A 15,390-nucleotide genomic window follows, 5' to 3' on the forward strand; every position below is an offset into this window, starting at 1 on the left:
GTACAAATGTAATTTCGTTTATTTTTTTTTTTTTTTTTTTTAAAGAAAATATTGTTTTGGCCCCATCTTTGACCAATAAAATTTCAAGTAATATTTATAATAATAATAATAATAAATATAAAACGAAAGTTGATAAATTAAAAAAAATCAGGAGTTGTATAAAATTAATTGTAATTGCCAAGAACCAAAAAATTATATAGGTGAAACTAGTAGAATGTTAGAATTAAGAATTAAAGAACATGAAGCAGCAATTAGATTAAAACACAATAATTCTCCGTGGTTCAACCATATAAAAAATGGTAATTGTCAAATAGATAGAAATAACATAAAAATAATTCATTTGGAAAAAGACATGTATAAACATAAATTTAAGGAACATATTGAGATTATAAAATTTAAAGATGATAATTTAATCAATATATCAAATGGTATGCAAATAGATCAACAGTGGTATAATATAATAGGTGGCACTAATGAAAAAAAATTGATTGTAATGTATTTATCATAGTGTTGTGACAGAAAATAATTGGAAATATACTGTAAAATTGTATATGTAGTCTCTTAAAAAATGTTTTTAATGTTACTATGCTAAATGTAATCTATCTGTAAAACGATTATAATTGCAGTTACTGCAATGTTATATTGTAGAACATACACATTCTTTGAGAGTTGTACTTATGTAAGATTTTATGAGCAAATGTTAAAAGTGAGTATCGTAAGTAAAAAAGTAAAAAAATTATAAAATTATTAATATGCTAGGTTTTCCATATTAATGTTGGAAAATGTATTTGTGGTGTTTTTAATGGCTGTATTTTAAAATCTTTTTAACGTTACCCGTTGTACACTGTGGTTTTAGAAGACAGAACAATAGGTATCGTATAAGTGTGACAATTTTTAAGCATGGTAGTTTTATGTCAGTAAATATGACCTGCACGTGAAGACTTTTGTCCTGTTACTAATTATGTTTTTTTAATAATTTGTAGTATTGCACTGAAGAGGGACTTAACATTTATATAAGTCCGAAATGCATATGTGGAAACAATAAAAGAAGTGTCTAACCTGAAAGCTGTAATGATAGTCTACCGAACTTAATGTGAGATTAAAGAGACATACATACATAGAACATAATAACAGCTATCCAAAAGTGATATTTAGAAATTTAACTTAAAAATAAAATTATGAAATATTACTTCCATAATATTATTTTCTTTTAATTACAGGAAATAATAAAGTAATTATAATTAAAAACTTAGCCACAACAAAAAATATACAATTTAATTTTCTTCCTTTGCACAGAAAATAAATCAGTTTATTTTGAAAATCAATGCATAAAGGTTTTGGAATTAACTCAAACTTATTGTTTTGTTTCTTTATTTTTAAAATTATAAAATTTTTACAAATCACTAAATCTATCATTTTTTAAATAATGATTTTTAATTGTAAATCATGCTTTTTGAAATTAATTAGTAAAATTTTCTTCTGTTTAATTTTGAAAAGTAAAATTCTTTTCATTTATTTTAAAACAAGATATTGATACAAAAATAATTAACACTATAATAAAATATTTATATGTACCTTGTTTTCTGATGACAGTTTTTCCATGTCATGTTGAAGAAACTGACAAGTTGTTGTTAATGTTTCTAATTTTAATTTCATACATTCTAATTGTTCTTCTGAAAGCTGATAACTTTTTTCTACATCTTTAGTCTTTTCTCTCATTTTCTGAAGAGACTCTTGTAATTGATGATTTTCTAATTTACATTCTTCTAATAGTTTTTCATATTCCTATTTGCAAGAAAATAGAAATATAAAAGTTAATGATTTAATTACAAAGTAATAAAATTTTGTTTAATTCTTGTTAAATATGAATATCAAAACTAAAACAACAAATCTAAACATAAAAATACTCAAACTATTAAATAATATTTGAAGTGATAAATTATTAATAAATTAAATTTTAAAGTTAAACTATGGAATGTGAAGACATTCTGACTAAATTAATGATGACAGATGTTTTTATATAGAAAATGTTGTTACCTGAAATGTTAGGACATATTTTAATATTTATGTGTAGTTTCATTTGTTGCTTTTTATTTCCATAAGCAAATGTCAGTAGCAGAAGATCACATCCAAAACGACTCGTTTTGCTTTTGCACTCTTCAAAATCTGGATCATTTGCTACAATTTGACTGACAAGTTTGGTTATTGTTATGAAATTTTTACTAAGGATATCTGTAAAGAAATTTTTTGGGTTCTTCGTTTTCAGAATCACTATTTTCCAGTTCTACATGAATTCATTGTTCTGCCAGTTCTTGAAGTTCATCATTGCTAAGGCTTTCACCAGAAACCTGCAGTAACTCCTCATTATCCTGCTTGTCTACATCTAGTCCTGCTGTATCGATTAGGTTGGCCAAACTGTTAACCTAATAATACAGCGAGAGGCACTTCTTGTTAATATTTCTTGGATACCATCAGCCATAACTTCTTCCACACTCCATTCAAGCATTTATCATTTAGTTCTTGCCAAGCGAAGTCGATAATTCCTATGGTATCCATAATGTTATATTTTTTTCCAAAACTGCACAAAACAAACATAGATTTAAGGGACATACATACAGTGCTACAACGAATTGCCACGTTTTGCTGATTAGTTCGTGTTCATGAATAATTGTATTATATATGAATCAATGAAATGCCACGATAATTTGAATCAGTATAAATTTAGAGCTTTTTTAAACTTTGATCAGACTGCGCAATATCAAATCAGTGTTAATCGAGGCAGCGTTAAGTGGGGTCTTACTGTATTTAACTTCCAAAAAGATGAGCAAAGGGTTGAAACGAAGTATGAGCTATAATAGGACCAGCAAACCATATGTTGTTGATCAAGTATCATCCATCTTGGAATTCTAATGTCATTCCAAAGACACCAAAATAGGTATTATTCAAATATCTGTTTTTCACAAAAGAGACATTCTATGCTTTAGGAAAACAATCTATACATGAATAGAATCTTTTTTATTTTCTGTTTCTGTTGTTTCCACTTGCAGAATTTTTCTACAATTAGAAACTTGCTCTTTATATGACATTTTTATGCTCAGAAATGAAAAATTTTTCTGTTTTTTGCAAGTGGAAACTATGATTTATTAGAGCACAAAGCAGTGATTTGTTCATATGAAACATAATAATGTTAGTTTACAAGGTCATTCTGGAAAGTTTGAAAACTTTGCAAATAGAAGTTGTTTGCATTTACTTAGAAACTAGTCAGTTTTGTTGTCTTCAAAGTAATGCCTTCCTGAGTCTATGCACCAAATCCAACATTTCTGCCACTTCCTGTACACTTCCTGAAATGCTTCTTTTGGGATGATGTGCAGCTCCGCCAGTAAATTTTCCTTAAAGCATCAATAGATTCAAAAGCTTGTTGTGTAATTACCTGCAAATGACCCATTTCTCCATACCACTGGACGAGTCAACTTTACCTGGTAATGAAGCACTACTATTGGCATATGTCCATTTTGTTATGGACCAACTAATCCATGAAGAACTGCTCTTCACAAGGACTTTGACAACAGATACTAAAGGCAAATCAATATTTAATGTTTTGAGAGATTTTTTCATGAAAAAAGCTATCCCTTTTATCAAATATAATATCAACAGATGCAGCCCCTGCCATATTTGGACACTATCGTGATTTTATAAGCCATTTAAAACAAAATGTACCAGGGGTGTTTGCAATTCACTGCATCATCCATCGACAATATTTAGTTGCAAAAAATCTTAGTGGCAAATTGCATCAATCTTTTCAAATCATCATAAATGCAGTAAACAAAATTTGGAGCAACGCAATGAATACTATATTATTTGTGCAGTTGTATGAAGAAAATGACGAGAACTTTCATTGATTACTCCTTCACACAAAAGTATGCTGGCTGTCAAAAGGCTTAAATTTGACAAGATTTTTTTCACTTTTTGAGACTGTTTTAGAGTTTTTGGATGCTGAAGATCCCATTTTAAAAGAAAAATTAAACAAATGAAAACCAGACATTGCTTATTTAACAGATTTGTTTGCTAAATTTAATGAGGTTAACATTCAGTTACAAGGAAACAGTCTAAATTTGATAAAAACAAAGTCCATCATTGCAGCTTTTCTTACCAGAATGAAACTAATGAAGCAAAACATTGGATGGCACAAATTTTCCCAATTTTCCAATTTGGTGCAGACAAACTGCCAGGGTGACGACGTTTCAGCCTACATTCAACATTTAAATGTCCTTCACACACACTTTGAAACTAAGTTTGAAGATGTATTGACTATGAAAATACCACAGTGGATTATCAATCCATATAGTGACATTGACAAAATGAATGTCACGTTACAAGAACTGATCGGAATAATCACTAACAAAGAACTTAAGGTGCAGTTTAGAAAGGGATATCAGCAATTCTGGCTTCAGAGACACATACCTGTTACATATCCTGCATTATGGACTATTGCGAGAAAGTTTTTGATAGCTTTTCCATCTTCATACCTTGTGAAAAGGGATTTCAGTGTGGTTGCCAATATCCTTACAAAAAAAAAAAAATTGGAAAAAAGAAACAGATTGGAAATCACTCACTGAGGAGATTTAAGGTTAAAGCTCACTAAATTGAAGCCAAATATTGAAATTTTGCTATCAAAGCATCAGGCTCATCCCTCCCATTAAAAGAATTGGTTTTTTGTGTATTTATTTTATGTAAAAATTTTACTAGATATACATTTATTAATTAAAATGACACAAAATGCAAAACTACAAAACTTATTTTTTAATTTTAAAATTTTCCACTCTACAGTAAACCCTATCAAAGGGAGTAGCTCTGTATCAAAAACACATTTAAAGTTGATGAATTTATAAAAAATCAATATTAGGAAAGCAGGGGGTCTACCAAAACAGATAAAATTGGCAAGTAGTCTACAGGAAAAAAGAGTTTGGGGATCTCTGGTTTAGACAATTGTTGGATGTTTCTATATACTTATTGGTCTTTGAGATGTATGTTATACTGTGAACATTCCAGACAGACCTCATATATTTATAAAATATTTTAAAGTTAAACAAAAAATGATATTCACTAGTTATTTTAAAAAAAATGAAGCTGAGCAAGCCTAATAACAAATGTACCAAACCAATAATAGAGAATTGCAGATTAACAAGAGAGATATTGTAGAGGCACCTTGTGATGAATTAACTCCTTTACAGTATCTTTCAAATGCATTTCAATATAAATGTGTACAAGTATGTAGATTATTTATGAACATGAGAGAAACAAAATATTCTGTATGGAAGGTATAGACCAGGGCTGTCCAATTCATTTTGGAGGTGGGCTATAATTTCAATTACACTCATGATTCTTCTATAAATGGATAGGTATTTGAATTGGATCTCGAGTATTCGCGTAACATCGTTAAGACGTATCTGTTTGTGCTCATTATTTCTTTGAAATTTTTGGCGGAAGTTTTAGTTTATGTTTCTGTGCTGGGTACTATTAGATCCGGCAAGACACCCCGAGTAATTCAGTAGGCAATTTATTTATCTGGATTGATTAGGAAGGAATAATTGAAGCTTTAACTTTTGGATTTTCGGTTGAGTCTAGCGGGCAGGAGGTTAAATTTTTGGGGGCAGCACTAAGGGGTTTTATGCAGGGTGGTGTAAAGTACTAGTTCTGTAAGTGTGGTGGAAGTAGGTTAATTGTTAGCTGATTTACAGGGGTTTTAATTTCACTCTATCTCTTAATTAATGGATTTTCAAAATTTCCATTACCAACGTATTTTCAACAGTCACAGAATGTCCTAACTGTAATCACAACTGTTTTAATGGTGGTTTAAATTTTTACCGTTGTTATCTGCTTTTTATTATTATTATTATTATTTTTATTTTCTAATTTTAACATGTTTTCTATTCATTTTAATGCATATGTTTAGNTTTTTTTCTATTCATTTTAATGCTCTTAATTTTACATAAAATTCACTACTTTTAGAAAAGCAATTAAAATAAAATTACTTTTTCATATTCTATATGGAGAGTAGACTATTTATTTTTCTATTCTAAAGTAATTTAATTTCTTTATTTTCTAATTTTAACATGTTTTCTATTCATTTTAATGCATATGTTTAGTGGCCTTTCGGGCTTCTTTCACTAACTTGCTTTTGCGATATTATGGGTCACTGGTAAGGTTATTGGGGTATTTTGGCTACTTATGGCTGGCATGGTTTATGGGAAATTTTCATTTTATAACAGACTGGGTTTAAACTTCTCATAGTTTTAACTTTGCATTTTGGCATTAATTTTCTGGGTTTTATGCTTTGTTTCTTTGGTTTGCTGGTTTGGACTTATTTTAACTACCTTTATTACTTATTTATCCCTTTACTTGAGGATGTGTTTCTAATTAATGTTAGTTATGTACCTTAGTTCATGCTAGCTGCTAGGTTAGCACATTTCATTGGTCTTTAGCATCAGTTTCTCACCACAGTGTTTGTTTTTCACGAGTGTGGTTTGCCTTTATTTGGTTCTGTCATGATAGGGTCCTGCTGTCTGTCAGATTTTTTGGATGAAGCACATAGGCTCTTTGATGAGCTAAAAGGATATATTACCGCCAATAGCAATGGAAAGCTGGGCTCCAAGGCCCACTCCAGGCATATTACTGACCAATTTCAACGCCTAATCAACTTATCGAGTTCTGTGATGTCATCATCCATACTGGAGTTCATTTGCAAGCGCCTGGATTCACTCATCACCAGGGAAGACCTCACTGATGCCTTTCTGCTCAAGCTGTAAAGATAGAGGTTGCCATTTCAGATGTCATGAAGACCACTCTTAGTTCACAGATGATCTCAATTGCCCCCAATCAGACGATCTCGGAAACCTCCAGACTTTACAGTGATGCTGTCAAACATCCTGCCAAGCCTGCAAGAGAATCCATGGGTTCTCCTAAGCCCTGTCATACAGTGCTTGTGTACAGTGAACTGGAATCCAATGACCCGGAATTGACTAGGAAGGCTTTAACTGCCAGCATCAACCCACACAATCTTAAAATCGGTGTCCAAAGAATACGGCGCATTCAAAAGAGAGGGGTGGCCATTGATCTGAGTAGACAGGAAGATGTGGATATCCTGCATCGAGCTGTCTCCATGGTTAAGGGTCTTCACTCAACCATTCCAAAGAAGAGACGTCTGCTAGTCAAACTAATTTTGTTGCCTAAGTCCATCAGCAGAGAACAACTTATAGATATTATTTACGAGCAAAATGACTGTATTGCTGAATGCTTCTCAAAGGTAGTATTTCAAGAAAAATTCAAGTTGCGCTTTTCAATTGGGCAGAGCAGCTCTGTTTATATCTCATGGGTTGTAGTGGTATCCCCGGATCTTAGGGATCTTCTTCTTAAGGAAGGAAAGGTCAACCTACAATGGACTCGTTGCAAGGTGGTTGATTTTATCCCCTTGTATTAATGTTTTAAATGTTTGAAATTTGGCCATTTCGCCAGAAATTGCAAGGCTGAAGAATGTATCTGTGGTCAATGTGGGGGGAAACATGCCTTTAAGGACTGTAATAGGAAGAAGGAGGTTCCAAATTGTGTGAATTGTGACAAGGATAAAAACAGAGCAGTGAATCATAATCCTTTTGATAAGACATGTCCTACTTTCTTACGTGCTAGGGCTCAACTTTTGTCTAGGATAGAGTATGGAATTTAATAGTGCTAACAACACCAGTCTACAGAAATTCAAAATTCATATTGTACAGGTAAACTTGGGATGGTCTATCTTGGCCAGTTCCCAACTTCGTAATGAATTGCTCAATTTTGACATTGCATTAATACAGGAGCCCTATTGCCGCAACAATAGGGTTGCATGCTTCAGTACCAGATACATCATCATTCAAAGTCAAGATGGGCAACTATGGGCCGCAGACATCATTGTCAATCCAGACTTAGCAATCATCAAACATCCGAAATTCTGCACAACCACCTGTGTCTGTATTGAGGTCTGTTTCCCCAACCGAAGGATTGTCATTTTCAATGTATATTGCTCTAGAAGAAGTGACATTTTAGACTCTCTGGAATTTAGACACTGCCATGGTTCATTTTCAGGGCAACAGCTTTTTAATTACTGGCGATTTCAATGCCCATTCATCTACGTGGGGAGGCTATAGTGAAGATGACAGAGGTATTGCACTTGATGACTTTATTGCCGCTCATAATCTTCTTGTCATTAATAATCCGGATTCCTCACCTGCCTTCTCAACCGTGAATGGGGATTCTTGGATTGATTTGACAATTTGTTCGGATGGCCTTTGTTCCATAATATAAGGTTGGAAGGTGGGTACCTTTGACTTTTTTACGGAGCATGAATGCTTGATCTACAGTATAAGCCACTGCAATCAGCACAGTGGAGACGCTTCACATACTAAGAAGTGTTTTAATACTAAATCTGCAGACTGGGACAAATTCTACAAAATGATTAATCAGATTGGCATGCCTTTACACAGAAATGACTCATATATACAGGCTAAGACTTACATTGAAACTACCATTTACAATATCTCTGCAGCCTGTGATGAAGCTATCCCAAAAAAGAGGAACAAAGGGCGAGCCACACCATGGTGGAACCCTAATCTTGCTCAGATGCGTCAAACTAACAACAGACTTCACAGGATCTATCAACATTACCATAACCAGTGAAGAGGTGAATTGAGGATGTGTTATCTCACCCATCAAAGTGCCTATAAAGAAGCTATCAAAAAGGCTAAACTGGAATCATGGAGAAACTTTTGCTCTGGAGCTGAAGGGAATCCATGGGGATTTATTTATAAACTTTGTGCAAATAAAATTAAGTATCGTAATGTTCTTTGTAATGATCCTGACAATCTCGCTAATTTGGAGACCACCATATCCAGTCTCCTAGATTACTTCTGCTCCACAGACTCACCATCTGAGGACACCCCTGAGCAAAACGCAATAAGGAATCGTAGGAATGGTTCCGAAAGTAGGATTGTCTACTTTCAGAAGATGATCCCCCATTTACCTTCTCTGAGGTGAATGATGTTATTCACCGCCTTCCAAAAAAGAAAGCAACTGGGATGGATGGAATAAATAAGGAAATCATCCTTCAAATCTGGGGGACTTGTCCAATGCTGCTATTGGATGTCCTGAATTCTTGCTTGAAATTTGGCATCTTTCCAAAGCAGTGGAAGAGTGCTCTCTTTGTCATAATTCCCAAAAATCACAGTAAGCTCTTTAATACCCAAAATATGCGCAATATCTCTCTACTATCTGTACTGGGGAAAATTCTTGACAGGCTCCTATTCAACCGCATATATTGGTTCTGGGAATCTAATGGCTTAATCCATGAGGCACAGTATGGCTTTTGGTGCCAAAGAGGTGCTATAGATGCTGTACTGGATTTGGTGGAACATGTTAAAGTTCTTCTTCATGATAATAAGTGTTTTTGGCTTAAGTCTAGACTTAAGCCAAAAACATACTTTTTAAGTCTATACTTAAAAAATGCCTTCAATTCAGCCTGGTGTCCTCAAATCCTACAAAGACTTAGTGACAATCAGTGCCCTACAAATCTCTACTATCTGGCAGCCAATTATTTTGAAGACAGGGAGACCGTATTCACATTTGGTCACTTGAAGTGCACTTGTAAACTTCAGCGAGGTTGCCCACAGGGGTCCGTGTGTGGTCCCCTGTTTTGGGACATTCTCTATGACAGTTTTTTCCAGACTAATCTTGGTGATCACAGTCGTGTCTTCGCTTATGCAGATGATGCCTTTTTGGTCTTCCCAGCATCATCCAGGAATCAGATCGAGAGTGCCACAACAGATATTTTCTTGAAGATACATTGCTGGGATGATAGCAACAAACTTTTTTAAAATGGCTAAAACCAAAGGTATTGCCTTCTCACTCTCACGTGCAACTGACTTGTACAAACGTGTTCCATGTGTGCGTTATCACAATAAATCCATTAAAATTGTCAATCATCTCACCTTCCTGGGTGTAATTATTGATTACAAACTCTCATGGAAATACCACATAAAGTAAGTTACAAGTCACAGCAATATATTTAATGGTCTGTTAAAGGTTGCCAGAAACAGCTGGGGCCTCAGCTTTGAAGCCATGAATGCAATTTACTATTGCTTATTTCTGCCAATCATTTCTTATGCGTCTTCTCTGCACAGCGCAGTGATGGGCCCTTATCCATCTGACTCAAAGCTCTGACTGTCTCTAATGCAGCTCTCCCAGTAGTGGCTGGAAAACTTCCCATATTACACTATCTTCTTTTCAGCAGCAAGCATTTTCTGATCTCCAGGGCAGAGATGTCTGCATAAATGACACTAATGTTTGATGCCTCCATATATGAGATTGAAAGGCTCATGGCCACCCTCCCACATCCTGCCTGGAGAACGGGACTTCTTTCATGTGAAGTACCCACGAGGATTGAAGGTTTCATGAACGGCTCTAAAACTGCTAAAGGCATGGCTAGTGCCTTCTGATTTTTGATGAGATCCATAATCAGACATTTGAGCTGCACCTGGAGTGTCTTTCAAGCCGAAATCTTTGCGGTATTAATGGTTATCAAATGGTTTAACATCAATCTTGTCAATATACCAGTAAATATCTACACCGACAGTGCTGCCACTGTGACCAAACTGAGAAACAAGGACACCACAAACCCCATCTCTATCGATACTTTCGCTGAGGTTGCAATATCATCTAACAATATGCCATTAATTGGATCAGAGGTCACCAGGGCACTCCGGGAAATGAAAGAGCAGATTACCTGGCATGTAATGCAACACTGAATCATATCAATCATCATGATTATGAACGTATCCCCAAGTTGAAACTCAAGTCACTCGTTTGGAATGAAGCCATCAAAGCATGGCAGGCTGATTGGGACAAGGTCTCATGTCAGCACATTACAAAGAGATTTTTCCCAAGAATTCAAAACCGTATGCAGAACAAATGGATGCAGCCCAGTCATGAACTGATGCAATTCTTAACTGAACACGAACACTTTTGTGTATATCTTAAAAGATTCTATCTCATAGATAATGATCACTGTAATCTCTGTGGTATTCAAGATGGTGTCTTACACTATCTTTTCAACTGCCCCATGCTTGAGGATATTAGGCACCGCTGGAGGCAGCAAGTAAATCTAAACAGTATGGACATAATAAAGTCAATTTTGGCCTCTTCAAAGAACTTATCAAAATTTATCTGATTAGAAGTGATATTCATTAAACTACAAGTGGCATCTTGATATGCATCATTGTTTATCTGTGGCTCAAGATATTCTGCGAAGGCTAAAGACTATCCAACGTATTCAATGAAGTTATTATGTGTTCCTTCACTTGTAATGGTATATGTTAACCTGTGGTGTTTTAACATCTATTATGCGGCATGTTTATATTCATCTTCATTTTTTACCCTAGCATGAACTGTGATAACACTTAAATGTGTAAGGTAATGCAGCTGTGTCAATGTATATATGCATATTTATCTACTTTAGCTCACTTACTGTTAATGGCATCTACTTACTTTATTATTTTCATTTTTTTGCTTGTTTGTTTTTTTTTATTTTTTATTTATTATTTTCTTTTCTCTTTACTTCTTTCCCAACATTTGTTTTTGGATTATTTTGCAATTGTCATCTGCATGTAACATCAATGTAATCGTTTCTGTAATTTCTTGCCTGATTACGCCAAGCAGTATCAGTCTAAGTAATAAAGATTATTTGATGATGATGATGATGATGAAGGTATTTGAATCAAACAAGGCTTTAAGGTGCACATGTTTTAATAATACCTAATAAAAAATACATCAATGAGAGCTAAGAAGGGCTTATTAGCTAATAATTTTTCAATATTTGGTGACAATTTAATTTTAATACAGAAAAGTCAACTCAAAACTAATAGAACAAGTGTAATAAATGCATAGGATAAGTATTAACAGCGGTGTGGCAGTGACTCAAGTCATAGTTCATTCCACGTTTGACCAATCAACCAATCACGTGGCAGTTGGCATTATTGGTAGCATGACATTGCACATGGCGACAGCTGACCACTACTGTGGGCGGGCAAATTCAATAGTGTTGGCGGGCCATGTGGGCCTGAGTTTGGGCAGCCTTGGTTTAGACAGTAGTATAATAAGGATTATGTAGAATTTATAGAATGTTGTAACCATTACAATTATTAAGAAATAAAATTAACTCAAAATAGAAAAAATGATAAGGAAAGGCAGTTAAGAAGCTGTAATGATGATACAAGATAATTTATTATTATTTTGTTATAGTATGAATATAGAAATTATGATGCAAGAATAATGTCAATCTCATTAATAATTTTCACTTATATAACTGATATATTCATTGATATTGATATACTGGGAGTGCTTACTAAAATGATTAAAAATTCTTTCTAGACATTGCATTAGAATTTCTTGTCTCAGTTCTTCAAAAAAGTTATTTTTTTCCTCTAAACATTTACTGAATTATGGATGAATCTTATACACAACTGCCTTATAAAATGCAATATTTAAACTATATTATTTACCTGACATTTATTCAAATGTTGTTCTTGAGCAGTTTGCATATTTGCATGAAGTAATATTGCTTCATCTTTTTCTGCTGTAATACTGATTATTTTATTTTCCAATTCTGTAATTTTAACTTTAAAATTTGCTTCAGAACTATGAAGAGAAACTGCTTCATTTTTCTCTTTTTCTAATGTTACACATCGTTCATTCAATTCTGAAATAAATTAAATAAATCTTATTTAATTTTAAATTTAATATTCTAAGTTTTTTATTAAAAAATTAATAAAATAAAACCAATTTTAAAATTTATTGTCATTCTTAGTTCTAATGTGAGCTATAACTTACTTTATAGCTCACATGAAACTTGTATTCAAAAAAATAAAATAAAATTTAAAATTATAGCTTAAATTAATCAACAATAACATTATTCATAAAATATACAGTATTATACCATATACAAGGTCTGTTCAAAAAGTATCGGACTTTTATTTTTTCCGCGTAAACCAATGATGCGCGGGGGCCTCTTTCGATGGAGTTGTGGAGGGGCCAGTCATGCACGGCCCTGAATTTTTTCCCATCTGCAGGAAGCGTCTGTTGTTGGCAGTCAGCCTATGAGTGAGGTCATGTAGCGAGATCTCGTCGGATTCCACTAAGTTGGAAAATGACTGAACGTGAGCAGCGATATTACATCAAATTTTGCCAAAAACCTTGGCGATACCCGAGTGTAAACCATTCGCAAGATTCAGCAGGCATTCGGGGACGATCCTCAAGGTCAAAAAAAGCGCGGCAGTCCCGCAGCAATATCAAGGACNACGTGAGCAGCGATATTACATCAAATTTTGCCAAAAACCTTGGCGATACCCGAGTGTAAACCATTCGCAAGATTCAGCAGGCATTCGGGGACGATCCTCAAGGTCAAAAAAAGCGCGGCAGTCCCGCAGCAATATCAAGGACATGTTGACAGTTTTTTCGACTCTCGTCGGGTGGTGTATCGTGAGTACGCACCACGAGGCCGAACCATCGCAAAGGAGTACTACCAGGAGGTCCTTCGTCGTCTTTTCGATACTGTGCGACGCAGACAACCGGATCTGTGGTCGATCAAAACTTGGCAGCTCCATCGTGATAACGCATCCGCCCATTCTGCGCATCTGATTCGGGCTTTCGTCGCCAAACACAACACTCCTGTGGTTCGTCACGCTCCGTACTCTCCCCACATGGCTCCGTGTGACTTTTGGCTATTTCCCAAGCTGAAAATGCCGCTAAAAGGAACCCGATTTTAGTTGAGAGAAGACATCGTGCGGAATGCGGCGGACTGGCTGATGGCCATTACAAAAGATGCGTTCCAGCAGTGTTTCCAGCAATGGCAGGAACGCTGGGAGAAGTGTATACACTACCAAGGAGACTACTTTGAAAGGAATTAGGGTTTTGTACCTCAAAATCAATAAATTTATTTTTGCCGACCAAAGGTCCGATACTTTTTGAACAGACCACGTAAGTCATATGTCAAACAAGTTTATTTTTATATGTTTTTAAAGTTTTAATATTTTTCTTGCTTTTTATTATAATGGACATTTTTATTTCAATAAAAATAACTTTCTATTTAGTAAATGTATACCCATAAAATCAATTAATTAATTTTACAATTGTCTTGTAAGAAAAAATCCAGTAAAAGACTTTCTTTGTTTATCTTAGTTTTGTGCATTATCTTTATAACATTCTACTAACTGGTTGCAAGTTTTTATTACATTATATACTCACTAACATACTTCTTTGTATGTTAGTGAGTATATAAATTTCAAGCAATTTATTGTAAAGTGAATTTTAACTTTCTTCTTGGATAAGATTCTTGTCGCTTTTCAAATAAAACTGCAAATCCTGAAGTTCATTATCAGTGATTGAACCATGGCAGTTTAATAAGTCTATAATATCAGATAAAATTCAGTTTTTGATCCCTATTTCAGAATCATTGCATTGTTATCTCATATAAGATAGACAAAGAATTTACCGAGGAAGCCTGGAAAGCTTTTGAATGCAGTATATATTAATTTTACAAGTTTGTCATATTTTTTTAAACTGGTTTGGATTAAATGGAATTTTAATTAGCAAGTGTTTATTGTATATGATGATAAATTATCTTTTTATTATAATTAATATTAATACTTACCATCACATTTATGTTTTGTTTTTTGCAACAAAATAAGCTGCCTTTTCACTTGCTTTATCAAATCTTCTTTGGTCATATGTTCTAGCTATATAAAATTATTATTATTATAAAAATAGAATTAAGAATAACATTAACTATTGATTGAATTTATACTCGTATATACAGGATGATCAAAAAGTCACAATATAAGAAGGTTATATTGTGTTATTCATAATATAGATGAACAATAATTTTTTATTCATCCTGTATATCAAAAACTAGAGAACAGAATTACTCAAAAATTCTTTATACAAAACAAATATCTTAATTTAAAAATTTAAAAACACAGATAAATTAAAATGTCTAATTTTATATATTAACCATATAATGCATTCTACTATATACAGTGGTACCTCATGATACGAAATTAATTCGTTTCAAAACTGAGATCATATCATGAAAATGTCGTAAGGTGAATCATTTTTTCCCATACGATTACATATAAAACCAAATAATTTGTTCCAACACAAAAAACACACTCAAATTAATGCTAAATAGTACATTGAAAAAAAAAAAAATAATAATAATAATAACTATAGTAAGGAAAAATGCATTTTGTAGTTGTAAATGTATACTGTAAATAACAATACAGTAGACCCCCCTATAATTACGGTCCCTATAAA

General features: G+C 33.6%; 1 protein-coding gene across 1 annotated transcript in view; it reads right to left on the bottom strand.

The window, feature by feature from the left end:
* Nucleotides 1-1,551: 1,551 nt before the first annotated feature.
* Nucleotides 1,552-15,390, bottom strand: part of LOC111615543 (GRIP and coiled-coil domain-containing protein 2-like) — a 26,840-nt gene continuing 13,001 nt past the window's right edge. The window contains exons 2-4 of the mRNA XM_023356950.1: nucleotides 14,729-14,813; nucleotides 12,582-12,778; nucleotides 1,552-1,785 (exon numbers count right to left, since the gene is read on the bottom strand). Coding sequence (XP_023212718.1) covers nucleotides 1,552-1,785; nucleotides 12,582-12,778; nucleotides 14,729-14,813 — 516 coding nt within the window. The remainder of the gene's footprint in view (nucleotides 1,786-12,581; nucleotides 12,779-14,728; nucleotides 14,814-15,390) is intronic.

This window comes from Centruroides sculpturatus, unplaced genomic scaffold (genome assembly GCF_000671375.1).
Source record: "Centruroides sculpturatus isolate CEXI.00-Female unplaced genomic scaffold, Cexi_2.0 scaffold2460, whole genome shotgun sequence".
NCBI classification, from domain to species: Eukaryota; Metazoa; Arthropoda; class Arachnida; order Scorpiones; family Buthidae; genus Centruroides; species Centruroides sculpturatus.